Here is a 26,748-nt window from a genome sequence, read left to right on the forward strand (position 1 = left end):
TCATTGTTCATACCCCTGTGTAATCATTTTGTGTAAATACATTCGCTTGATAAGCGGTGCTTGAACGGTCATCAATAGCTTGTTATCATAGCACGAAAAGAAGGAACAGCTGTGGAACTTCTCACACACAAAAAAAATTGTAAGCTCCCCTCGCCTTGTGTAATAACGACTTCGCCTGGCCTCACAAAATTCTACAATCCTTGTCTTCAATTACCTTCCGATGAACGACCATGAAAATGAAAAACGTGTTCTTTCGTGGCACGAGTAAAAATAAACATATGCCACCGCGAGATAAATATGACGAAGAAAACAAATGTAGTGTGCTCCACTATATGCAGAAAAGCACTACCTTTTCACCATAGCTTTTTTCACTAACTTCAGCTTCATGTTCAAGTGAAACCTCACGTCTATAGATTCCAACTTTAAGCATTTGCTTTACGTTGAGCATTAAGTTCCCATCTCAAATGCAGTGCGCCGTTATCACGTTCGCCAGGCCTTCCACGAGTTTTCAAAATTCGCCTCTCGAACAAAAGAGAGCCGCTTCGTCGTACCTCCTCTGAATTCATAAGGTTCAATAGCGCACTTAGGCTGTCTTTATCGCTTTCTCATTGGACTGAGTTCCCGATAATACGCCCCTTATTTCACTTCCTCGAAAATATTCTGTCCCTGCTTACACTTATCCGTGATAAACGTGCCCGAAATCGAGATCTCAAATACTAAAAAGAAGCGTAGCTAAGGAAGTATTGCTTTTAATTAGGTCGGACAAAGAGTGGCTTTCCTCAACACATTATATCTCACTACCAACCGGGAATAGGTTCCTTCTTTGAGTGGTGGTTATTGATCCGTAACGTGGTCATTTGTGTATGTTTAGGCTTCGTTTTAGCTAGTCTGCCTTACGACAAACAGTAAAGTTTATTTGGAAAATAACGGCGTTATTATTATGCGGTAATCCACGCTAATCTCTCGCTGCAGGTCGATATAGAAGAAAACGTATTTACTTTGTCAATTTGCCAATGTTAAATACAAAGATTACAAATTATATTATAACGCACACACTAATTCTAGACCTTTACATACTAGTTCATCAAAAACAAAGAATTTTGAACAAACAACTGGCAATAACTGTCAATGCAAACGAATAAGTAAAGGCTTCTGAAAAGCCATTTGCTTTAGTAATGGAATGATGCGCTCGATGGCATATATTTGTCAGAGTGAGGATATTTATGTACTGTTTGCTTCTTGATTGCCTAATTTCGTAGGGCGCACAGCCATTGGTCAAAACATTTGTAGCGTTTTAGTAGAGCTGGCAGTATGCATAACCCTCATTGTGACAAAGCTCCTCACTCTGACAAATATACGCCTCACATGCGTGTTGCTACGAGTGGTGCGAGCGTCAGCACAGAAGGCAACTGCCTCCTCAAAACCTTCAAACGCCTCAAAGCTCTCGCCCTATAGCATGCGCGTCTCCAAAAGCTATAACAGTTGGCGTTGGAGCACGAAGGCACCCAGCAACTTTGGGCGTTGAAAGTCCAATCACCACCAATTTCCGCCCGACAGCCACAGGTCACCATCCATCCACTTCGAAAACGGACTAAAGGGCCATATGGAAAGCTATTTGCTTTAAAAAACTTGCGGCGTTGGAAAAAACAGAGAAAGCTATTGGACACAATGGCACTATCGAATGCTAATTTACCGTTTCAATATTCATGTGCATCTGTCACTTGTTCTTTTTTTTTTCTTTTTTCTTTTAGTTCATATTATGCTAGCAGCGGCGTAACTAGAAGTCTAGTTATTAGCCGTTAATCCTATAGCCCCCGTGTTTTATATGCAAACCATATCAAAGAGTTCAGAATTTTATGCAGTCCGTGCGAGGCCGTCAGCGGTGTGCGCTCAGGTGAAGAGTGGTAAAAGTTAATTTATGACTGCAACAGCAGTCTAATTACGAGTTCTCTTTGTAAACAACTGCATGTTCTCTGCTGTGTCACGGCGCTTGCATACGTCTATCACCTTTCTACAAAGCAACATTCATCACGGTTTCTTTATGAAAAAATCCAAACTACGCCAAATCTACCAATGCGTGCTTACTGATATTGCACACTAAATGGAATTTTGTTATACCTTCCTTTTGCAGTGTACAGATACATTCATACGTACATGCCCGTTATTCAGGGAAGACAAGCTCTTCTGACAGCACAATGATTCTTAGATATCGTCATTTGTTCACGTATGTAGCACTCCTATTTCCGCTAATTTTCATAATGGTTCTTTTAATTATTAATTTAAGAATACTGTCAACCCCCTTGCGAGGATCCTTACAGAGAGGGTTATGAAAAAATATAAAAGAAAAGAACATGTGGAATAATCACAAACACAGAATACATCGGAATCAAGCGGCGCACTAGCACAGATAGTCATCCAGAGTTTGTTTTAATTGGGACAGATCAGTATGTTGCACTACACCACATCGGTAACTTGTTCCACATTTCAATAACGTTGGGGAAGAAGGAGTACCTGAATTTATTAGTGTGAGCGATATAAGCTTGGATAGATCGATTATGGTTGGTTCTGGAGCTCCGTTTGCCGTTTGGTTATATAGAATTTAATATAGAATAATTTATAGAACTGCAGTCACGGTTAAATCGTCCGAGGAGGCCAAGCAAGAAACACGATATTAACTGGAGAAGCCCTGATTCAACCTGTGATAGTGTCGTCAATTATGACTGTCGTAAATGCGATTGAACTCTTGTCTTATCTCCTGATACGAATGCGACCTGCGCGTCTCCTCAACGCTATTTCCTTTGTTATATCCAGGTTTACATCTCGTTATTCCACATTCTGTATTCTCGCTGCCAACAACAAACACCCAAACGCAAGTCTGCCCAGCCTGCGGAGGCGAACGACTTCCAGTCGCTATCTCGTAACCCAGTAATCACTAACCAAACCTGTCGCGAATGGTTCTCGTAACGAGCCATAAACAAATATACCACTCTAGTCAGCCATCAGAGGACCTTAATGAGCACAGAACGTTGTAGCGCCAATGCGAAGAATAAGCAAGACAAGCCTCAACGTCGATGCTAGTTCGACGATGAACGCGAGAAAGCTCGCGCCGAAATTACTCACACTTGCACAGCGGGGCACTGCCGGTCCAAAAGCCGGACGTGGCGCACTTCCGGGAGCCACTTCCGACCAGCAAGCTTCCGGTGGGGCACTCATAGGCCACTTCCTGTCCCACCCGATAGTCTCGGCCCGTCGTGGTGGAGTTTTCTTCCCGGTCCGGGCTTCCGCAATTCGACGGGTCTGCGCAATCGCGCGTAAACAGAAAAACATTCTTAATAAGTCTGCGCTTCGCTCGTGACGCCTTTGTCGCTTTGCGTGCGGCTAAATACAAAAAAAAAAGGAAGTTGGCCGGTCATTATGTTCCGCTCAGCGGCGCAGAGGTCTATGCATGGGTGAGCATAGAAACAAGTCGCCAAATCGTCGTCGCCACGACAAATATCGTTCACCGCGGCATATTTGTTAGCATAAACGTGGGTACCAAAAAGACACAAGCAAACAAAAAGAAAGGATGTGCCTTTCGACCAAGACCGTCTTGCGAATATGAGAGCATCCAAAATCAAGCTGACGTTATAAATCCTGTAGACACTCATAAGAACCGCTGTAACCTATTAAATAGCACTATACGCACTCATTTAAAAATGCACAAGCCGCTCCAAGAAGCAAAATCAACTTTATAAATGGACTTCGACAAGCCGTTTACGCAGGCGCAGAAGCTGCTTCGACACTATTCTGATGAAATACGCTCACAGCGTGGATAATTAGCTCGTTAGCACCCCTCAGGCTAGTACGCTCTGTTTAAGCGGTTCTTATGCACACGGCTGGACGTGCTAGCTAAAAAGACGCAATGAGTAATGAGACTAATGAGCATCATGGCTTTCTTTAATCCTGTGCGAATGTTGATCATGCCGATATGAGAAAGCGTCCACAATCTGCTTCCCTCCCAATGCGGACTCAGTGGGAACACTGAAGAGAACCACTCACTGTACTGGCAGATCCAAGGCAGGTAGTCCAGATCGCAGGTTACGTCATTCCATCGCCATTTCCGGCCACCATCGATGACCACGCAGTTCTGCTGGCCGTTGTAATTATTGGGCTGATCCTCTGCCCACAGGAACTCTCTCACAGGTTCACCTGTAAGGGCAAATGTAACATAAAGTGGATGAACACGATGGAATATGTTTATATCAGCCACAATACTTCCTGGAGCTCGACTAGATTTTTAAACTAATTGGTAGATACCTCTATCCCAGAAATCAATTATAACTATATAAATGGAGATTAAACCTCACTACAAGTTTAATTTTAGGTGATATATTGGGGCAGCAATATGCCGAGATCATTGCTTTTACCAAGCGAAGTTATCATGTCTGTGCATGAGAAAGAAATGGAATTCACGGGACAGGTTTCTCGCAAAAATGGTGCTAGCTACCATGACCCCCTCACATCATATACCCTGGTTATGTTCTGTGACAAAAAAAAACATGATTAGGTGACAACTGTAATAAAATATATTCACTTTTGAAAGCTTAAGCGGAGCTTATTACACAAGGATACATACTTGTTTAGACTGTTATGTCATTGAAATTTGCGAAGGTAAAGCGTCCTCTGCATTCAGGTTTCTAACCTAAAACAAGGAGTAGTGTAAGACAGAGCACTACTCGCATAGAACAACTACGTAAGCGACCCCTTAGTAATTCTCTCAGACAATGTGAATATTTGAATTCCCGAAGAGAAAAATAAATGCTTTGAGGCTTTGTTATCGGAAAACCGTCTGTCATGCTAAAACGATCCAATGCTTACCATTAGTTTCGATTTAAATGTCATACTCTCTATATGCATCGACAGCTCCTACGTGTTGACTAGCCAACTCTTCATATTCTTGTTTGTGCGGATGAGAGTCATGTAGTTGCAGGGCGACATGCGCGCGGAAACGACCTCCTCTGTGTTTGACAAGTGACGATTGCGAACTGTGGCAATTATCTCGGCGGATTTTTTCCATTCTTGCCTAAAATATTTGCAGACCTATAATGCGTATTTCATTAGCCGTAGGAGAGGAGCCGGCTCTTCTCCTTGGTGCCAGCATCTGTTTAGACGCTTAAAGTAAAGGTGAACAGGGCAAGTTAGCAACACTTCGTCATTGCAACAGCGCGAAAAAGCAATAAGGGCACAAAGGAACGAACCGTTGTGACAAGACAAGGTGCTGACTAGCAAAATGCGTTTATTTATTTCAAAGAAAATCATACATGGCCCAACACCATTAACACATAGTAATGGAGGCAACGGACCCATCTAATATATAAAACAAAGAGCGATGTGGTTTGCATGATGTCAGTCGCTCGTTGCCCTAGTGTATGCGAAAAAAGGCCTTTAGAAATCTAGCCACCGTAGTGCTTTTAGTCTTCCTTTTACTAACGCCAGAGTAAAGGAATAAAGGTTCAGCATACTGTTCCTCGTATGATGATTGCCATCCGATAAATTAAGTTTAACTACTTGTCAGTGCTTGACTTTGCCGTGCCTATTTCTTCACTTGCGCCTTGATTTCTAAAGCAGTTGTTAACTTGTGTTAAAAGGAGAAAATAGAAGGACATGAAGTCGCTCACCGCTGACCCAAAACCAGCCTCTCTTTCCTTGCCCGATGCCTGTGCGTCGCTGTGCGCCCATCCAGACCAGCTTGGACTTGAGTTTCTCCCGACGTCGCTCCAGCTCAGCCGAGATGAATGGAAGCGTCAGGTCGTCCACGCTGTGGACCAACAGACCACCGCGTGCCTGGAAGAAAGTGAGGGGGGCACGTGGTTTGGACCTCACGTCACTAGGACACCGGTAAGAAGTACGATTCCAAGTAATACTCAGCAGTGTGCGGAAGAAAGCAACCTCTACCTGGCGCGTTTCGCAGGTCGACTTTCCCTTGCCAGTACGTGACATTCTAGATGTGTCAGAGAGGCGTGATAAGGGAAAAGCGAGGAGGTTAACTAAGGTGAGTTTGGTTCGCTACCTTGCACAGGGGAAGGCGGAAGGAGAAGTGAAATATATAAGAAGATGGTAAAAAGAAAAGATCGGCAGTATGCACGCACACACATGCGCAAGCGTTCTTGGTTGATCATGTCACAGGCGGTCATTGTCGGTGAAACTAAGCGCAACAACGCTTTCGGGACCTTGCGCATCGCAGACGCATGAGACTACGGTACCAGTGTCTTCTGTTCTGCAACAAGTCTGTCATCTGGTCCCCATTAAGCATTCCGTAAGTCATTCCTCTGATCTGCATGCGAGGGACAATTACACAACAGGTGCTTTGGAGTTTCTTCTGTGGCGCATGCCATCTCGACGAAACATTGGCTCTGCCCTGTGGCTTCTCTTGCTCGCCCAATGTAGATTTATGTAAGCTTCCGACTCCCTGTTAACCTTAATCTTATAGAGATCGCACTTAGTAGTTATTCATGATGCCGTGAGACTTCTACACGCTCAAAAAGCAGCTGAAAGAAAGAATCAAATCACTTCAGGTGTTACGGAGAGAATAAAATGACCCGACGTATCCACGACTATCATACAATAAAAGAATGACAGATTAATCAAATCGGCTCGAAAGCGCATTTCAATGAAAGAAGGTACTAAGACAATCACCTGACCTTATTGACCATTTTCTGCACATTCCTGCTTATTCTGCAATCCTGCAATCCTGTCATTCCCCAATCATGTTTTGATAAACTAAAATAAACTTGAATGAAATAATTTTAGCATGTCTATCTGAAGTCTTCCTAGTGATCGACAATGGTACAACAACACGTATTTTTTGTTTGACCACTGATGCCTCTTTTTTACCGCTCCTTTCAGTTTCTGTACCTCGGTATTCCACTCTTCCTAGGCGCATGTGTCAAAAACTGCGCTTGCTGAGAGCGAATCTCTAAAGGCCCAGACGTATTTTCGAGTGTCATGCAAAGGTATCCTTAACACTTAGAGACTTGATCTCGTCCCTATTTGTGGCTAGACCAAGTCACTGACGTCACCGCAATAGATCTGCTCTTCCCCTACGACGATTCTTCGCTAGTAACCTTTCCTGCCCTCTCTGGTAAACGCCGAAGCGGGAAGCGGGAGATCGCCAAATTAGGTTCAACTGAGTGCGCCCGCCAGCAGTTCAAGGTTTCGTAGAAAAATACTTGATCGATTCCAGACAGCAGATATATTACGCGACGTTAGTTAAGCGATTATCCGGCACCCGCATCTAATTTACTGCCCCCTTGCAAGTTCCATCTAGCTACCTCCTTTCGTCTGTCTTTCAGGATTCTTTGGAAATTGTCCCCTCACACGCCGAAGACTGATCGGAGCGCGTACGGACATGCCAAAGCTTGGTTGAGCTCTCGCCCGCTGATGCCTGTAAAAATAAACTCTAAACACTGTTGTATATGCGGAAGAAAAATTATCCTGTCCGGATAACAGATGCGCTCCTCAGGTGCACTATGTGTCTATGTGTCTCTCTTCTTTATACATAAAACACGTGTGCAGCTTCACTGTGGGTACGTGGCCTCGTTGACGAATTTAACTGCTCTTATTGTGTTCTTTTCAATAAGCGTTTAGAGTTACGAGCCAGCGCTTGGTCCATAATTTCTTGTTGTGCTTTCTCTTTCCAGTGCCGCGATATATTCGTTACGATGAATCTTCGCAGCACTTCCACTGCAGGTACTCGCCTTGCAGTAAGACGAAGCGTCCTGGAAGGAACCTCCTCGGCTGCCCTGAAACTCGTAACATTTGCGGATGAACGTGGTCAGCTCCAGAGGCTCCACCTGGTTTCCGCACCGGTCAGGAGAGAACTCTGCAAGGAAACGAGGTGACGCTAACCTTAGGGCATTGATGACGACACTTAAAAGAGTTTTGAAACATCCTTCGGGTTTGGTGATAAAACGCAACACGCGGATAGCCTACGCTACTGTGAACATCTCAGCCAAACTGCAGTCGTGTGCGACACGCGGAGCCCGTAAGCGCAACGTGAAGTCCCCTTTTTCTCAAACTTTTTCGACAGAAGCCCCACTCTTTTGTTGGCGCTTTATTTGGTAGCAGATTTACATACGCGGCTGCTATTGGCCAATAGCTGACATCAATCAAGAAAGTTGTTTGGATCAGTGCGCTTTCTTCTACTGCTACTGTGTATATTTGTTGATGCAGTTTAATAGACAAGCTGAAGTAAGCGAAAATCTGCCTTCGAATTTCGGTAAGAACTACGTACTTCTGAAAGAAGCCGACTATCGTCTGCTCACGCTCGGCCGCTGCCGCCCGCGTAGGAATTAAACTTTGGCCACCCTGCTTGTCGGTGTCGCAGCCGTCGGAACTCGCTTATTTTGAATAGTTTTGAACTCTCGACCGGCGTCGAACCATGCAAAACTAAAGGTCAGACGACACGTGCGCCTGCAAGCAAGCGCTCACCTCCTGGCCGCTCCTGGTTAGACCCATTGGCAGGCTTCGCTTCGCGTGCAGCTACTGATAGCGGCTCAGAATGCGGAACTTGGATGTGGCTAACATCCGTCGGTCAAGCTGGGGCGGGACAAAGCCGGTCCGCACTCCGTAGCACATGGCACGCCTGGCGCGCATCCTTAGCTTTTCTGAAACGGAGCGCATGTTTGCGACCGGCCAGAGCTGCCCGTGATGGTAGCTCGTATCGCGATTCCTGGTTCTTCCCCGCTTGTTCGCGCATAGGGAAAGCAAGTTACGACTAGATAAAAACGCTGAACAGGTGCACACGTTCGCACGCGACCGTTTTCTTTTTCTTTTTAATCGACTAGGCAGATTAACAAGGCACTTTCACCCGTATCCTGCACCACACCCACGTCACTGCGGGGTGCCGTTGCTGGGAGCTCGGCCAACACGTTGTCAACGCGACGAGAGATAAGATCGGAATGGAATCATAGAGAACCAGGCTCTTTTCTGCTTGTTCACCCAAAGGGAAAGGGAAAACAGCGAAAGCCTATAATGGCATGTTAACTAACGGATTGACCTGTTAACGTCGCGCGGCCACATAAAACAACACGGCGCGTCGGGCGCGCAAATTTTGAATTGTTTTCACTTGGAGCGTACCAGGAGGCGCTCCGCGCAGTTGCGCTACTTTTAGAAGATCCATGGCTAGGAGTGTGCCAATGTTCGAAACTTTCGGATATATAATGAATCGAATAGTGCCTTATTCGATTTAGTCTTCTAATCGAATAGACACTATTCGTAAATTTGAATGTTTTTCGAATACTTTTCGTATATTTATGAACCTCAAATGCAACAAAGTAAACATAAGATTGGAGCAAAAGTACGGTTAAGTTTCACTTCCAGAGTCATACTATAGACATAATACAGGAGAGATTGCTTAGTGGAGCAGGCTACATCCCTTAGGTAACCATACTTTACGGGCTGTACAGCGATCATTCGCACTATATGAAAAGTCTTTTGCATGCGAAGAAACTACGTGTTTGCGCCTAATACTCCATTTGGACTTTTAATAAACAACGCTTCATAACGCATTTTGTAAGGACAGAAACTTGCATACTGGAATGTGAACATCGTTTTATATAGTAATTATGATAACGGGTATTTATTATTCGAAAACTATTCGAAAAGTATTTGATATTCGATTCGGTTCGGTTCGCGCACTTTTCTATTCGTATTTGAGGCAATTTTATTCGCACATCCCTATACAGGCGCTTTACGTTCGGTGCGTTGTAGGCGCCGACATCGAAAGTAGTGGCTTCTACGGGAAAATCCAAAATCAAATTTGAGCTGCGCGCCACGGTAGCATTCATTAGACGGAGAATTGTGCGCATGCTCCGCTCTGCTGTAGCTTTCGCAGTGCAAGGCATTGAAGAAGGACCAGGAGCCACGCGTAGGGTATCATGCGCTGCGTTTGAGTTCCAATAAATCCGCTTCTACTGAACGCATTGAAGCCCTTTTTGCGGCAAAGTATTTCTGAAATTGTCTGTTTTGACTTCACTTGCATTCTTCGACTTCGATGTAAAATGGTTTAGGGTGCCTTTAAGTTTTTGTGGTAAGACTTTTGTTACAGAAGTGACAAATTCATTTTTTGTGTGTGCGTATGGTCATCATTCCGCCGCCCCAGAATCTGTAGGCCCACCGCTCAGCTCGTGTAGCATGCCATTACAAGGTTGGAACAAACATTCGGTTGCGTTCTCATTTAATTTGTGTCACCCTCCATACACTCCTTGCTGGACGTATTTGAATACGACGCATGATTTTTGCAAGATAGCTTTCACTAGCAAACACGGGACTTTGCCGTAAAGCTGTCTGCCCTACCTCTTATTCTTAACTCCCCTGGCCGCTAGTAGGTGCTGCTGTACACAGTTTGTTTATGAGTGATGCTTTGTTTGTCTCTTCTGCACGCCATTAAAGCGGAAATAGGCTGACTGTATTTCCCTGCCTGCAGGCCGTGCGAGCGGGAACGCAAATTAATTTTTTTTTCAGCGTGGATTCGGATTCGTATCCGTAGCCAGACTGTCATCTGTTTCTGAAGCCTGCCGGTCCGAAGTAGCGACCACCACCTATGCTATGGTTTCCTCATAATCTTTAGTTCGTTTCATGGGCCTTCTTTAAGAGTTTTCATAGCCTCTTTGGTCGTTTCTTGTCTAGTTTTACGTTCGGGAAAGAAATAGTAAGACGGTGAACATTCAAGAGAAATAAGAGTTTGATAGAGCGGCGAGTCACATCTACTAAACAAGATGGTAAAGAACAAATAAAATGGACGGAAAATGAGAGGAAAATAGATAGAAATGTTGGGAGGTTATTGTTCTCAGCGCTTGTCATCGCTTTACAATATATAATGCAGGCCACGTGCCTGTATATAACCTCATTCCGTGTTTCATGAATGAAAAAAAGAGCAAGAGTATGAGCTGCTCGAAATGAAACGACTGTTGAAAGATGCCTCGTCAGCCGTTCTTTTTACGCACTTTTTTATATCTTGCTGAAAATGCGGATGAATATATCGGTGCCGCGGATTGTATTAGAATAGGGGACTTCTTAAGCAAGACGCCCCACTAAAATTTCCCCTGACGATCGTATCTGACACACACACACACACACACACACACACACACACACACACACACACACACGCACACACACACACACACACACACACATATATATATATATATATATATATATATGCGTGTTATAACTATGCCAACGAAACACTCTCCGCTCTTTAAAAGGCGTATTGCTTTCTTTAAAGACCCAGCACAACAGGAAATGATAAAAAATTGAGAAACCTATTGGGAGAAGAGAGAAAGAAGGAATTGGAGGAGAAACATTAAGAAAGGTGAGAAAGTCTAGTTAAATAACGCAAATGTCGCCCGACTGAATCAGAATTGACCTTAGTTCGCGCGTTATGGCACAGCACTTCGTGTTGCATATGGCACCGCGCACCCTAATGAATGACAGAGCAGCCCGATGCGAGTGCCGACTGCTCTTAGCACTTGTAGTGCCCAACTTGCTATACTAATTGCTAGTTTAGCGTACAGGGCTGATAGTTTGACTAGCTGACGCGGATGCAGTGGTACAAGCTGCGAGATTAGACGGGACACAAGGTGAGAAAGAGGCACAAGTTATTCACTCTCTTACCTTTTGTTCCGTCTTGACGCAATGTTTGTACCAATATATGGCTATGCTGAGTTAGATGCCTCAAAATTCTGATTTAAGCAAGGGAAACTTACGAGCTACCGATAAAAAAAATAACGTTATTCCTAAGCTGGAGAGACTTTGTCCCAGATATAGGTAGTTCAAGAAAGTAACAACTAATAACTAATTACTTATTATACTAAATCATGTTTGACCTGAAGTGTCACATCGTTCACTTTTTTTTATCAAATATGGCCTCCCCATGGAGAGTAATGGGGATGAATAAGCTATAATTTTCCTAATTATTCAGAACCTCGACATCTTCTATTCCCTTGGCACAATAATTCCTTTCGCACCAGGAAAACTGGAGCAATTTTTACCCGATTACGCTGTCGAGCACCAGAATTAAACTTTTTTCGTCACAGGGCCGGTCTGGCACCCTCCCCTCTTTGCCCAGTCTGTACGGAAGATGAGACCATAGATCATTTTTTTCCTTATTTTGGCACTGTTCTTATGCTTTAAGGAAAAACATATTAAAATTACCGTTCAGGGAACTAGGTCTAATTTTTCAATTCTAAAATTCTCAAGGAGCCTCCTCTCTAGGAAACTACAAGAGGGATGTTTGTTCAGCCATGGAGGAATTCACGGTTATGACGAGGCGACTTTCTTAAATTCTTCAATCGTTGTTTTTTATCGATTTGGACCAGACACTATTACAATTTTTGTGATTTCAGGAGCACTAAAGAAGTAAAAATAAAGCAGTCAAGTAAGTGGTGATGAAATTCTTACCTTGCGTTGTGAAAACCATGACTTCACAGAGAGACAGCGATCCTTCACCGCCGACCATGTGAATGTACACGTATCGGCCAAGAATTGGGTAGGCGCACTCGAAGTCCTTGGTAGATCCGTCCTCTGAAAGGTGAAGCGATGAGAACACTGCGCTGAACAAAATGACTGCTTTCTGTGGAGCACCGTCTCAGTGTTTCTGACATTGCGACCGTGTGCATAAACAGCACATTAGTTGTTCTTCGCGAATCATAGAGAGCAGAACCTCACTATAATGAACCCGCAACTTGTGAACTAAGGTATATATTGAAGAGGGACGTCGATTACGATTGCACTACCATAGGTGCCCATGTCTATTTTTAGTGATAGAGTGAAGACGGCTATAGCGAAAGGATCGATGTATATAAGAGATACAAATTCATTTTTTGCTATACGTGGAACGACAAGAATAGTTGTGCCATAAGAAAAAGGACAACAAGAACGAATTACATTAAAAACTATGACTTCACTACGATCACGCAGTCAACTGTACATGCACTCACCATTGTTTCAGCGCTCCATTTCAGTAAATAAGGCAATTTGTGCGTGCACTGGTTGCCTCATACGTGTATCGATGGCATTAAAAGCTGTAGCTTGCCGTGGAGCAATGAGGCACCATATCTTTAATGTCGAGAACTTGGCGGTAGCTCACTTTGCCGGAATTAACATAGTGAAAAGCAGAAGTGAATGCCGAATATAAACGCGAAAAAGAACAACAAATAATCTTCCAAGCCTTTCCAGTTCTCGCACCGGAGCCCTAAATGGCTTCTTACTATTCTTTGTTTCATTTTCTGTGTGAACCGCGGTCCTTTACTACCTTTGGCTATTAGTCTTATATGCGATTATTTTACCACTTAGAACGGCATATCACCAGGTTCAAACTCTAATAAGAACTACGTATGCGGGGCCAGTGCTTTGTACACGCAGACAATCGCACGTTGCTCTGCAGTTTAAGTGTGCGTCACAACAAAATAGAAAGAGACAAGGAAAGTAATAAAGAATGAAAGAAAGGAAGATTTAAGGAGGGAAGAAAAGACGAAAGGAAAGAGAATGAAAGAAGAAAAAAAAGAGATCCTTTCGCATTCATGCCACTCACCCAGTGTCCCCGGATACCATGCGCACAGGCGGCTTCCCTGCAAGCTCGACTGGTTGCTCACTCGAATCTCCAGGTCGTGCAGTGGCTGGTGGCCTGCGAGACCGCACATGAACAGCATTATTTCCATACTCTGTCGTATCACTCGAAAGCAGCAAATGGTTGCAACCGACACCATCTGGAACCCACGCCCTAACAAAAAAAAATTAGATTGTGGGGTTTAACGTGACAAAACCACGATTTGATTATGAGGCGCACCATAGTGGGTGGACTCCGAAAATTTGAATTACCTGGGTTTCCTTAACGTGCACCTAAATCTCAGTACATGGGCGTTTTAGTACACCCGTGTATCTAAATCTCAGTACACGGCCGCAATTTTGCCCCCACCGAAATGCGGCCGCCGTGGCCGGGATTCGATCCCGCGACCTCGTGCTTAGCATGCATACCAACACCATACCCACTAAGCAACCGCGGCGGGTATGCACCCCCTAAGAAGACTAGCGCAAGACAAACACAAGCGCTGCGCTTGCATTTTTATTTCTACCCTTTGTTCCATCTTTACGTTTCCATTTTCGCCTAATACGTCTGGCAAACTACACTCTTAAATAGAGTTTACACTATGTGGGGCTTAGCTTTTCCCACAGTAATAATGGTACTCTGCCTTGCTTGCGCTTCTTTTCTTGAAAACTCGGTACTCCCCACTGTCGAGAATCCTGTGTCACGCTGATAACGCGCAATTCGCTCGTGACATGGAAGTACCGGGCTCGAAGCGTTAAAGGAAATGCGGGAAAGAAAGATGAGGATTACTAATGTACGACAACACAAGCCCCATATGGTGTAAATTTACTAAATAGTGTAGGCCCAAATTGTACATTACGCGTCTAATCTTGTCTGCCCCGGTTGACCGTCGCTTACCATGTTTACGGGTCGTTACATTATTGAAAAAAAAAAATCTGACCTAACCGACTGTGACCTCATTTGTACTTTGCTATGCTTCTACTTCTTTTGTATATCTACTAGAAACCAGCGCTGCTTGTCGCAAGATAGGCATTACACCTAAAAAAGTTTACACCCTTTGGGGCTTATATTGGCCCACCACAATAATCGTCATCTGCCTTGCTTGCGTTTCCTTTCTTGAAAAGTCAGCGCTCGCTATTTTCCTGTCGAGAATGCTGTGTCACGCTGATAACGCACAAGCCGTTCGTGACTTGGAAGCACCGGACTCGAAGCGTTAAAGAAAGGAAATGCGGGCGAGACAGATGATTATTATTGTGGAACAAAATACGATGCAACCGGTGTAAACTTCTGAAGAGTGGTGTATACTGATATATACCTTCCCACGTGCCCCCCGTTCGTGCCGGACCCGAGGCTCATCAGCGCTGCCGTTATGTGCGTGTTACATGAGTTACATCGAAGATGCGAGTTGCGACAAGTAAATTCATGTGGATTTCACTGGCTTGTGTTTTCAATATCTGCGAGAGTCCCTTTCACTGTTTTAGGAATTGCCCTATGAATCCGCACGTAAATGGAGATGAAAAGCATTTCACGCTAGAACGGGATTACAAATACAAGTTTTTCATCTGTATTTTCAAAAACAAATTATGTCAATGTGTAGTAGGAAACGGCACAGAGCGGTATGCGTTGCTTAATTACGCAACCAGTTACCAAGGGACAAGAACTTTACATGGGAAAGCTTCAGTGTAATATCAAGCGTCACTAACGTGAAATTGGTTAAGCGAGCATGTCAATATTTTTTTACCCATCACCAAATTGAAGTCATGCACTAGAGCTGTTTGACCAGGAAATGCATACTACAGAGAACAAGGCCGGGCCAAGTAACGCATCTCAGTGTATGCGTCCATGCTCCTTTTTCCTTGTTTTTCTCCTTCTTCGTTTCTATATATTGCCGTGCGGATACTGAACTGCTATCTTTTTACCTTAGTATATCAGTCGCCTGGATATCAGGATATCTCGTAGCTGACAGCCATTGGTCGTTAGAACGTAACGGTGCCTATAATTATTAGCACCCCTGACACGAATATCTGTTGCTTATTAACTGATGCTTGAATTTTGATAAAGCCTGTATTAACATCTAAATTTCAATGTACTTGCACTTTCGTGCTTCTCACACAAAAATGAAACATTTGTGTTGTTAGATCTTCATTCATGTCTTGAAGCAACAAGTTTTTGCTAATTGACCCTCTTTGCGTCTTGTTGCCATACCTGATAGCTATTGTTTTCAACTGTAAACTGCTTCTGTCCTCGCGGTAAGCCTTTCTCAGGCCTCTATCGCTGTTTCTTGTGCCTTACAGAAATAAACTTTTTTGAGAAGTGCAGCTGCAACATCTTTGATGGATCCAAGGCAATCAATTGGAAAGAATTGGGAATTCAAATCAGTGAAATACTTCAAGTAACATTTACGCTTTCAGAAAGGAATCTAACACCTCGCGAACGTTGACAAAACCTACAAATTATTCATTACGTCTGCCATTAAAATAGCAAAGATTAAAAGCAAATATGCACTCGCGATTGGTAAAATGACCTGAACTTTCACTCTTGCGTCATGTCTCCTATTTCTTCAAGCGTAAATCTTTTCGAGAACTCATGACTACGCTACAGCCGTAAGTTACGCAATTTCCGACGAAATTCGAATTTTTGTCATTTTTATTTCTATCTCTTAAAGAAAACGTATCACCTGAATACGTGCGATGTATACTCCTGTAAGAAGAGCCCTGCGAAAGAAAGCAGTGTGAGAAACTGTCAAGATTTCGAACAGGTTTTTCTTGTGTTGGCAGTCACGTCCAAGAATTTCTTCTCATTGTATCGCAGTCTCCCGAATGTGTCTCGCATACTGAGAAAAAGTAACTGCTGTATTTTTGTTGTCGAAATCCGTCAGTCATACTCAGTAGAAAAGTTTGTGCTTTCGTAAAAGGTATGGCGACGTGGGTTTACTTTTGATCGTTGGACCTAAGGCGTGAAATTAAATATTTATGGAATACTTTAGAATACATTACAGGCGTCAAGAGAGGCACTGAGTGATTAGAGGATGTGCTACTGTTCAAAATGCAATGACAATTGCGATACGAATCGCCGGCAAGAAGATAATGATAATTCGTTTAATAAAGGCAGAAAGATCAATCCCGAATCAAAAGAAAGATTAGTACTCGGTGAGAACAAACAAGAAAGCAGAAAAGAAAAGAGTGCCTAATCATATTTCGGCATGCTGTTTGTATCTTATAATGGGGAACAGAGATGTATTGGTTGTATCACCAAGGTATCACCGCGACAGCACGAAGTGAGTGTGGCTTACGAGCACATGCTGCCGCTGCTGAAATATCAGTCGGAAACATGGAGGATAACAAAGAAACTTGTAAGGAAACAAATAATTAGCCATAGGAACGCATCTGGCGCTGTGTGGTATTTCATTCAAGCTACAAAATGTTTACCATGCTAATTCCTACTTTCGTTACTTTGCCTGTAATAGTTATTTTAAATTATTGCTCCAAGTCTAAATTGTTCTATGAATATTTTTCTTATTCTAAATGTGTTAATCCATTCATCATGTATCACTTCTCAAAGATACACTATTCGTTCCCTCCCAGTTTTACCTTTTCCGTTTCTTCATACCTTTCTGCAATTATCTGTGTGCGCAACCTCCTGGTTCCTGGCCCGTCCCTTAATGTGGGAACGCGCAGTGTTTTGAAGGATAGCCATCATCCTCACATTAACTCTGCAGAGAACGATCGAATGTGATACGCGTAACATTAAGAGACAGGAATACAAACGGGTGCATTAGAAGGGACACTCGAAACGTGAAATCAAGAGCAAAAAAGCGAAGTTCAGTATCATGATTTGCGTAGAGTAGGCAATCAGTGGCCTGTGAAAGCAGCATAACTGGGGGCAAGGGAAGAGTGACGCCGTCGAAAGCGACAGCGGATTAGATTGTCCGAAGAAATTATGAGATTTCTTATAGCAGCAATAAATTCGGCTGTAGTAATACCGGGCTAACTAGAGGCCGCTTGTAGTAGCATTCGTGCTGTAGTGGGATAATAGATGGTGGTAGTGGTGCCGATGATGACTACGGTCATTGCATTGGACTATTCGCCGTAGTGAGTGCGCGCCATTTATAACTCAAAGCTAAACCTAAACCAAGCACGCGGCACCTACCGCAGCACCCCCTGGTGAGAATGCGCACCACGCGGACCTGGTACGGCCGAAGCAGGTCCACCTGCCACCAGGGGGCGTTCTCCAGTTTTGTCTCGGTGCAGAAGCGGTTCTCATGTAGCGTCGTCAGGTCGCCGTCGTTGGCGTTTTTCGAGTCGCCACCCCGAACCGTGCTCGACTGGTTCGTCGGCTTGCCGTACGCCACGTTCACCGCTGCAAGAAGATCAAAGTGTTGCCCGTTCGATCAGCATGCCTACCCTTAATCTAGATGTCTTCCACTTACTTGGCGGAACTTATGCGTAATGAGATTAGGATTTTACACTTCATTAGTTGCAACGTGCAACCAATGTGGAACGAAAATAAGAACATTACATAGCAACAGTCGAAAGGAGGTCCACAGAATAACAGAAGCTCAGGGGTGTTCGTACCACGTAGGTTCCATTGAGTAAGCAAAGCATTTATAGATGCGTAATCCAGTTAGTGGAAACTACGTGAAACAAAATTAAGGTGTTCCTCTTACTTAGTGAATCTTATACCTATAACGATGGAAGAGCCGACACTTAAGCACGTTTGTTCCACATAGGTTCCACTTTGTAAGCGCTACTTTTTGCCAATGTGTTTTACTTACTCAGTGGAGCGTATCTGAAACGTAGTTAAGTGTGTAGTGCTCGAACATGGAAAACAAGCGCCGTCATCGTTACCAGATAAGAAAAAGGAGGACTGCTCGGTTAATTATGGGTAACGTCGCAAGTCCTTTGAATCACAACAGACAAACATTTGTAAGCATCGCTTGGTTTATTGGCACGTCGAGTGATGCAAATGTCATTACACTGAACGATTAATAAGAAAAATTCTCTAGCAAAACTTTACATCGTGGAGATAGGTTTAGGGTTGCCTAATACAACAAAAGTGCAGCTGCAGAAACAAAACAAAAAATTGGTCATGTTTTGCGTTTACCTCTCAGAGTGGACATAAATATACGCTGCTAAACTTCTGTGAAAAAAAAATTCAGCGACTTTTTCCAGAACGCTTTGTCTGTCGGCCTTTGAGCAGCGAAAGGAGTTATGTTTCTGTTATTATCATATTTTTCTCCTTGACTGCTGTCTCACTCCACGCAAGAGCGTTTCATTTTATTTCCCCTTGTTTTCTGACTTCGCCATTTGTCATAAATCTAAATTTTCGCCACGGTAGCCTAATTCATACGGGGTAGTTTTACAGGGAACCGTAGCAACTTACCGCAGTATGGAAGACCACCCACCCATCGACCTTGGTCTGAACACGACCTTGTTGCTGAGCTGCGAGACAAACCGTACAGCAACTCAGCGTCATTTGCAAACGCACACGAACAAAAATTTTAAAAAACAGGGCCTAGAGTAAGCCGCATAATCCTATACAAACATGTCAAGCACAGAGCCTAAGCTCGAAGTTCTTTTACTTTGCACAGCTAGCCTCCCTCATCACTTTAAATGGCAGCTTATGTTCCCCGGTGGCACTGGAGTATTTATTTTTACCACTAAATCAAGGTGTTGCGTTGGCAATAGGGCGACAGCATTTTTAGTTTTGCAAGCTACGCTTTTCGCCGAGGAAATAAGGCAAATGACCTTCACTTCGTAGCTGTTTGCTGAAACAACAGGGAGTTCAAAAACCACAGGGATCTGGTATTCCTTATATTTTGGCGACCGGCCCTCCAGGCGTACTTTAAATGCAGGAATTTAAAACAGCCTTCGAGAAACGTCACAAGGTTGTTAACCTGGATAATGGGCGAAAGAACACAAATCAAGGACGGTTTCCAAAAAGAAAACACAGATTATAAAAGCAAGAAAAGCTGCCAGACTAAAAACAAACGAGTCATTGACTTCACCATGGTGTTCTGGTTATCTGTTCTGGTGCTCGTTGTCGGCAAAAACTTTGAAACATGTCACGATAGACTGCCTCGGCAATTGTAATGCTGTGTAATACAACGTTACTACGGCATTTTGCTGATTTCATATAGTTATTCAGAGTAAAGACTTGATAAGGCGTCGAAATGTTCAGCCTTGTTCATTGTAACACTGTAATGCATTATTCTGAGTAAGGGCAACGCTAACACTAAGCTACCCACTAATGCCCACCAATGATCACTCAAATTCCGTTTCCAGGCTAAGAATAAAAACTAATCTCGACAGTATTGGTAAGTTAGCGGTATTGTTTCCGTTTCCTTCGCTGATGTGGGTGGGTGGGACATGTGTAGAATATCGTGCGGGGAGGCCCGGTTGACGCTTGCGCGGGCCGCGGTGTGTGCCGCTTCATTCCCCTCGAGTCTCTCGTGTCCCAGAACCCACATGATGCAGGTGTAGCGGGGCGGAGTGTTGCCACGTTTCAGTATGTTGATCGCTTTGATGGAGATCCTGCCCTTCAACTATCGGAAAAACATGTATGAAGTAAAATGCTTCAGCAACCCCAAATAAGCGCAAAGCTCGTTGAAGCCTTGTTGCTACTATTATGTAGATTCTAAGTGTCACCTTTCCGCTCCTAAGGACATTTTAGCTTTAGCTACGTTTTCTGACCGGCGTCAGCTTAACAATGTCCCAGAAAGGCTTTCCGTTTTCGATTGCAACATTTCCGTAGTTCGATTTGTGTCTGTTATTGACTGTTTCTTGAATACACACAATACGTCTGATGACTGACATAAAAGTTGTCTATTCTGCGAATGAAGCCCTCACTTACGCACCACCTTCATTAAAGATCGAGGACTGTCGGGCAAAATAACATAAATGGAGTAGCCGCGTTATGGCTTCCAATTTCAATGTGTCAAAGGATACCTTCGCAAATGTTAAGTGCCAACGTACTCAATTGTTTCGAATCGTGTTCTGTGGCACGGATAACATTTCCTGAGGTATAATCACCCTACCTAGAGGCGGCCGCTAACTAAATACCTATTTGAGGTTTCCCGAGAAGGTACCTTCACAGCTCCACTGGGAACAAAAGCTGGGCGAATAAATTTCACTGCTCCACTGGGACCACAGTAGCGCCACTTGCGCATGTGCTACCTCTGGGATTAGTAACTGCACAACGTTTATTTCGTACGATGGAAAGTTCTCACGTTTATTACCTTCTGATCACAAGAGCTTTCATCAGTTTCGTTAAAGCTAGTCTGCCCTGCAAGAGGCAACTATGTGCTGACGGCCATCGCAATCCGAGTACAGAAGAGAAATTCCCAGAAACAAGTTTCAACGTTCATGCTAGTAGGATAAGTAGCTTGTGACTGGGTAATACTAATTTTCGCGTTTGAAAACCATAGAAAAATACAAGAACATCGACTTATTGTTGTGTTATAGTTGAAATCTAGCACTTCTTAAGCAGTTTTACTGTGACTTTATATATCCAGCAGCTGATACCAAAGTTATCTGGTAGGTGACAGCGCCAACATGTGGGTCCGTTTACGGAAATAAAACGACAAAACAAGCAACATAAATCCAATGTGACCACCAAGTTTGCAAAATATTATGCACATTGTTGATAAGATTTCATTTCCTGAAAACGCTTTTCTGTGTGTGCATGAGTATGGAGGAGGAGGAAAGAAAGGGAGAAGGCAGGTATGTTAACCGGAAGACTGACTGGTTGACTACGCTATGCTGGGGGACGAAGAAATGGGAATGAAAAGATGAGAAAGAGAGAGAGGAATTAATGAAAGATAATGTGAGTTCTCGCACGTTCGGGAAGGGCAACCCTAAATCAAACACATTCACACAGGTCAGTCGCCCTCTGGGCGTCAGCTTACACTACATTTATTGCAATGACCAATAGGCTGCGTGCGATGTCTGCGGCAGCAAAGAGAACATCGAGCATTTATCGTGCCACTGTGCTCAATTTCAGGCGCTACTTGAGCAGCATCCCCGTCGTAGATTCAGATATGCATCAACTATGCCTATACCCAGGAAGTAAACAAGGGGCAGAAAAACACGAAGTGCAAAGAAACGGAACACTTACAATGTTCCTTATTTCTTGCCCTGCAAGGAAACTTATCATTCAAGACGTCTTATCACTTTGAAGTTCTCAAGCGAATTGCTGCTTTGAACACACTAACTTGTACCTTGCGTCTAAATAGCGTTTGTGTGGCTTCGCTCTGTATATTGCATCCTACGTCAACCGAGTCATTAGGGTAATTACTATTGTGTACTGCAGCAGATGTAAGCATTGTGCAAATGGCGGACTTTGTTGAGCCATAATTTTTACCAAGCGATACTGTTCGTAAGCAAAAACAAACATGGCGCCTTAGCCGGTGTCAGACCACCGTGCCACAGCACATCATTATAGACAAGTCTAGGTTAGTTAGAATTCTTGGACGAGGACTTACCCAAACAGTTCGTAACCCGGATCACACGTGTAGGTGGCTAGTGTACCCGGTGAGAGCTCACCGTTTGTGAAACTCACTGTGGCATATAAAGGCACGGCCGGGGGTGGACACGATACCGCTGCAAGAGCCAAACAGACAAACAAACAATTTTTAGACCAACCTAGAACCACCTTACAGCCAGTAATTCTTTAAAGAAACTTCATCGTGTTTCTTTCTTCTTTTTTTTAACACCCGCCATATAAGAAACTTATACACTACCTTTAGTAGAAGATTCGAATCATGCATTATACAGTGTAAGTTCGGACGCTGCCCGAATTTTTTGCATACATAAACACATTCTGCGTGAGAACTAACACGATGGTCACCATTGACGTAGGTGGCGGGTACGATCGCAGTCGCGACGGTCTCATTAAGAAACGCTCTTGCAGTTATACTTAGGTCTGCGGTAAAGGATATCCTAGTGGTTCCAATCAATCTGGACTCGCCCAATACGGCATGCCTCATAATTATATCGTGGTTATGCACACGGAACTCCAGAATTCAATTTATTGAGCAACGGACGCATACATTAAATCCAGCTAGACCGCTAGTTGGCTTCCTGAGATAGACTGTGATAGTGGATTTTTCCGCCTCGAAATCTTGCACGCTAATTTATGTTTCAATACTCATTTTTATTCCTTCCCATTTCTTTCAATGTCAGTTCCAGCTTCCCCACTTCCAGAGTAGGCCTCCGGACTATTTTTCTGCATGGTTAATCACCTTCCTATACCCTCTTTCTCACGCTGCCCTATAACCTTTTGCTCACGCTGCACTTAATCGAACGCAAGAAGCAAGCTCATCATACTACATTCCAAGGCAACATGTTCAAAGCTAAACTATTCGCAGTAAAAAAAAAATGTAGCATTGGGGCGTCTAAATTCAACAGAGCCACCCGTAGCGATAGTGTGCAAGTGTGGCTGAATAAGACTCAGTGCAGAGGTTCTTCTTTCTTCGTATTACCAATAACCACAGAAAATGCATATGAATTCGTGACCACGAACTCAAGTAAATGTATTTGAGAATACGGGTAAACTCGTAGGCATTGCCGAACCCGTTGGACGAGTTATCTAATAAAAAGTGTAAGGATTGATGCCATGTCCAAAATGAGCTTGCTTGAAAATTGGCTGACGTGAAGCACAATCTTAAAGCCTGAACTCACGTCAGCGCCACCACTTCAACGAAACAACCCACAGTTAAGGTGCAGACAGTGTAAATTTGAACGATGCAAGCACCCGCGGTAGCCGTCATCAGATACTTTCAACGACAGACGCCATAATAATTTACTCGGTAAACTTGTTAACCAAGATTCAACCTTTCCGTCTGCAGTTTCTTCCTTATGATGTTCTCGTGTTTGGTGGTGCCCAATAAAGGGACGCCGATTTTGTTCTTTTTCACTTTAATTTGCTCTTCACCAAGATGGTTCTTTTCCCACTGCTCCGATCTCTAATCTGTTGTGCATATTTGCATACGGCAACTATACCTTACCCTTCGATGCACACTGCCTATATTATCCAAAACATCAGCAGTGTTCCGTGGTCGCAGACGAAACGCTAGTCATGAAAAACGTTGCGGTAAGCACGATCCCTTCTCGAAAATGACTTTACTCGGCGAGAACGCTTTTCTCTATACCCGATGATTGCGCTCAAAGAACTGGTGGCGAGCATTCTGCCCCAATTATCTTTAAGTGTGCAGTGAGCCCGTATTCCTGTGGAATTGACATTCGCTGACGATAAATTGCTGGCGCATGCGCGCATTGATTGGAATCACGAAATGTCTCACAGGTGTATAGCAAGGACTCGAAGGCCTTTGTCAGGCAGTTGCATCTTGCAAGGGCGGCCTTTGGCAAGGGAGGACATTGCAAGGGGGGCCGTTGCCAGTTGCAAGAGGCACCTTTGTCAGGCAGTTGCATCTGCCTTTAGCCCCCTACATCCTAGAAAACGCGCTGTCTAAATAAAGCATTCAAACAAAACGAACAAACAAAAACAAAAACAAACGCAGTAGTGTCGTTTGAGCTTGAAGCTCTGAGAGCACCCTACTTGCTATGATTTAATCACATAATGCCTTGCGTATTATAATATTATCGCACAATTTCAGTTTACATTTTAAATACATCTATTCATACAGACAGACATACATGCGTGCATACATATTTAAGAATAACTCGAAAATGGGGTAATTACCGGAATTTAACTAATGTGCACCGGTTAAAACGCAATGTACCCTTGGTATCTGAGTTTTGTGTGAATTTACTCGATAGCTTGTTTTAAATGCGAAATATAGTACACTGAACGTTCACGATATGCTGAGTCAATCGAGCACAGCATTTTAGAGGCAGAAAGAATTCGTGGTTGACAACCGGAAAGAAAGAGATGCCGAGACAGTGCGCTTAATTCCGTCGCATTTTGCAATATTGGCGGTGATAAATTGCTGTATACACATCGTAACACTACACTCGAAACGGCGCAGCAGGTTGCAATATCATCGATCCCATTCGACGCGCACGGTACCATGACAGCAACGGGAAGCAAAATTGACGAGCGAGAGCCTTCTAAACTGCGCAAGCTATTGCCCCACCTGTTCTTGTTAGTCACGGGAAAGCCATTCCAACTGCAATAATAATTGGCTCCCGAAAGCTTAAAACGCATTTTATAAGCTTATAATTAAATAAGCCAGAACCAACTACGTATAACACTGGTACCAGCTTTTCCACTAACTTGAGAAACACTGCTTACTTAGCCGGATTGACAAGTCAATGCATTACTATTACTGTTCGTTTAAATTAGATATTCGACAAACGCAGAGTGAGGTGAAATTGTATATACATTTTTAAAAGAATGCTGTCACGAACCGGGTAACAAATTGATTTAAACTAGCTTTCCGAAGCGTTACTGGTTCTGTGTTTACAACCTGAACAAATATTCTTAGAGCTTGGTGGAAGAGGAAGGCCGAATTCATAATGATTATCGTTCGGAAAAGCTACTTGACATTAGGGGACCGCCTACGATAATGAGTCGAACACAAGGGAGAGGTAGCAGCTACATTTATGAACAGTGTTAGCGTAAGAAATGTTTCTGTGAGCGCGGAACTGGATACCTCCTTAACAATTTCGACAACAAACATTCTTCATGTTGGAGGAAACCCTGAAATGTTGTTTTGCTGAGCAAAGAAACCAATCGTTGCTTCTTCTACAAGGAAAATAAAAAAGAACGCGTAAGAGTGCATTCTTTAGAGTTGGAGTATAAGCGATTTTCTTTTCGCCTCAAGCGTGTGCCTTTCCTGAAAGTACGGAAATCTAACACATAAATGGCTTAGCGCGTACACGACTGCCTGTTTTGCGTCCATAACTCCGTGCTCTGTTCCCCAGTAAGAAGCACGGTCGCGCAGCGTTGGTTGTTTATTACAGCAACAAGGAGACAAAGGGCGCGAGATTAGCTCATGCGCGTCGTGACCCCTTCCTCGCATGGGGTCATTGTCGTGCCTGGGCAATCAGTGTCCGCAGGTGTCCTCTCCGGAGAGAGCGTTCACCTGTGTGAGTCCGCGAGCGTTTCCCTTCGCCTCGTTTGCGCCGAGGTCAACTCTCGACGACGCGGCTTGGCGTCAGGGCCACTCGAATGGTCGTCTCGAACGCCGTTTGTGGCCAGAGGTCACGGCGTCTTTTTTGCTGGTGACAGTCATCTCACCCGTCACGCGTGCGAGTAACTTTTAGACACTGAACAGTCGTTTCACGGAAAAAAGATATGAAGAATCGGTGTGTTATAACAACAAAATTTCAATGCCAAGGTAGGCAAGAAGCATGCTGGAGACAAGGCAGTGGGGGAATATGGCATAGGCACTAGGAATAGCAGGGGGGAGGTATTAGTAGAGTTTGCAGAACAGAATAATATGAGGATAATGAATACCTTCTTCCGCAAGCGGAATAACCGAAAGTGGACATGGAGGAGCCCGAACGGCGAGACTAGAAATGAAATAGATTTCATACTCTGCGCTAACCCTGGCATCATACAAGATGTGGACGTGCTCGGTAAGGTGCGCTGCAGTGACCACAGGATGGTAAGAACTCGAATTAGCCTAGACCTGAGGAGGGAACGGAGGAAACTGGTACATAAGAAGCCGATCAATGAGTTAGCGCTAAGAGGGAAAATAGAGGAATTCCAGATCAAGCTACAGAACAGGTATTCGGCTTTAAGCCACGAAGAGGATCTTAGTGTTGAAGCAATGAACGACAATCTTGTGGGCATCATTAAGGAGTGTGCAATAGAAGTCGGTGGTAACTCCGTTAGACAGGATACCAGTAAGCTCTCGCAGGAGACGAAAGATCTGATCAAGAAACGCCAATGTATGAAAGCCTCTAACCCTACAGCTAGAATAGAACTGGCAGAACTTTCGAAGTTAATCAACAAGCGTAAGACAGCTGACATAAGGAAGTATAACATGGATAGAATTGAACAAGCTCTCAGGAACGGAGGAAGCCTAAAAGCAGTGAAGAAGAAACTAGGAATTGGCAAGAATCAGATGTATGCGCTAAGAGACAAAGCCGGCAATATCATTACTAATATGGATGAGATAGTTCAAGTGGCTGAGGAGTTCTATAGAGATTTATACAGTACGAGTGGCACCCACGATGATAATGGAAGAG

General features: G+C 43.9%; 1 protein-coding gene across 1 annotated transcript in view; it reads right to left on the bottom strand.

Moving 5' to 3' along the window:
• fw (CUB and Sushi multiple domains furrowed) overlaps positions 1–26,748 on the bottom strand; it is a 252,255-nt gene that overhangs the window by 43,282 nt on the left and 182,225 nt on the right. Inside the window, exons 2-10 of the mRNA XM_050174796.2 lie at positions 22,074–22,191; positions 18,974–19,032; positions 17,741–17,950; positions 13,577–13,669; positions 12,445–12,567; positions 7,737–7,861; positions 5,658–5,823; positions 4,039–4,188; positions 3,121–3,297 (exon numbers count right to left, since the gene is read on the bottom strand). Of these exons, the coding sequence (XP_050030753.1) occupies positions 3,121–3,297; positions 4,039–4,188; positions 5,658–5,823; positions 7,737–7,861; positions 12,445–12,567; positions 13,577–13,669; positions 17,741–17,950; positions 18,974–19,032; positions 22,074–22,191 (1,221 nt within the window). The remainder of the gene's footprint in view (positions 1–3,120; positions 3,298–4,038; positions 4,189–5,657; positions 5,824–7,736; positions 7,862–12,444; positions 12,568–13,576; positions 13,670–17,740; positions 17,951–18,973; positions 19,033–22,073; positions 22,192–26,748) is intronic.

The sequence above is a fragment of the Dermacentor andersoni genome, chromosome 9, assembly GCF_023375885.2.
Source record: "Dermacentor andersoni chromosome 9, qqDerAnde1_hic_scaffold, whole genome shotgun sequence".
Lineage (NCBI taxonomy): Eukaryota > Metazoa > Arthropoda > Arachnida > Ixodida > Ixodidae > Dermacentor > Dermacentor andersoni.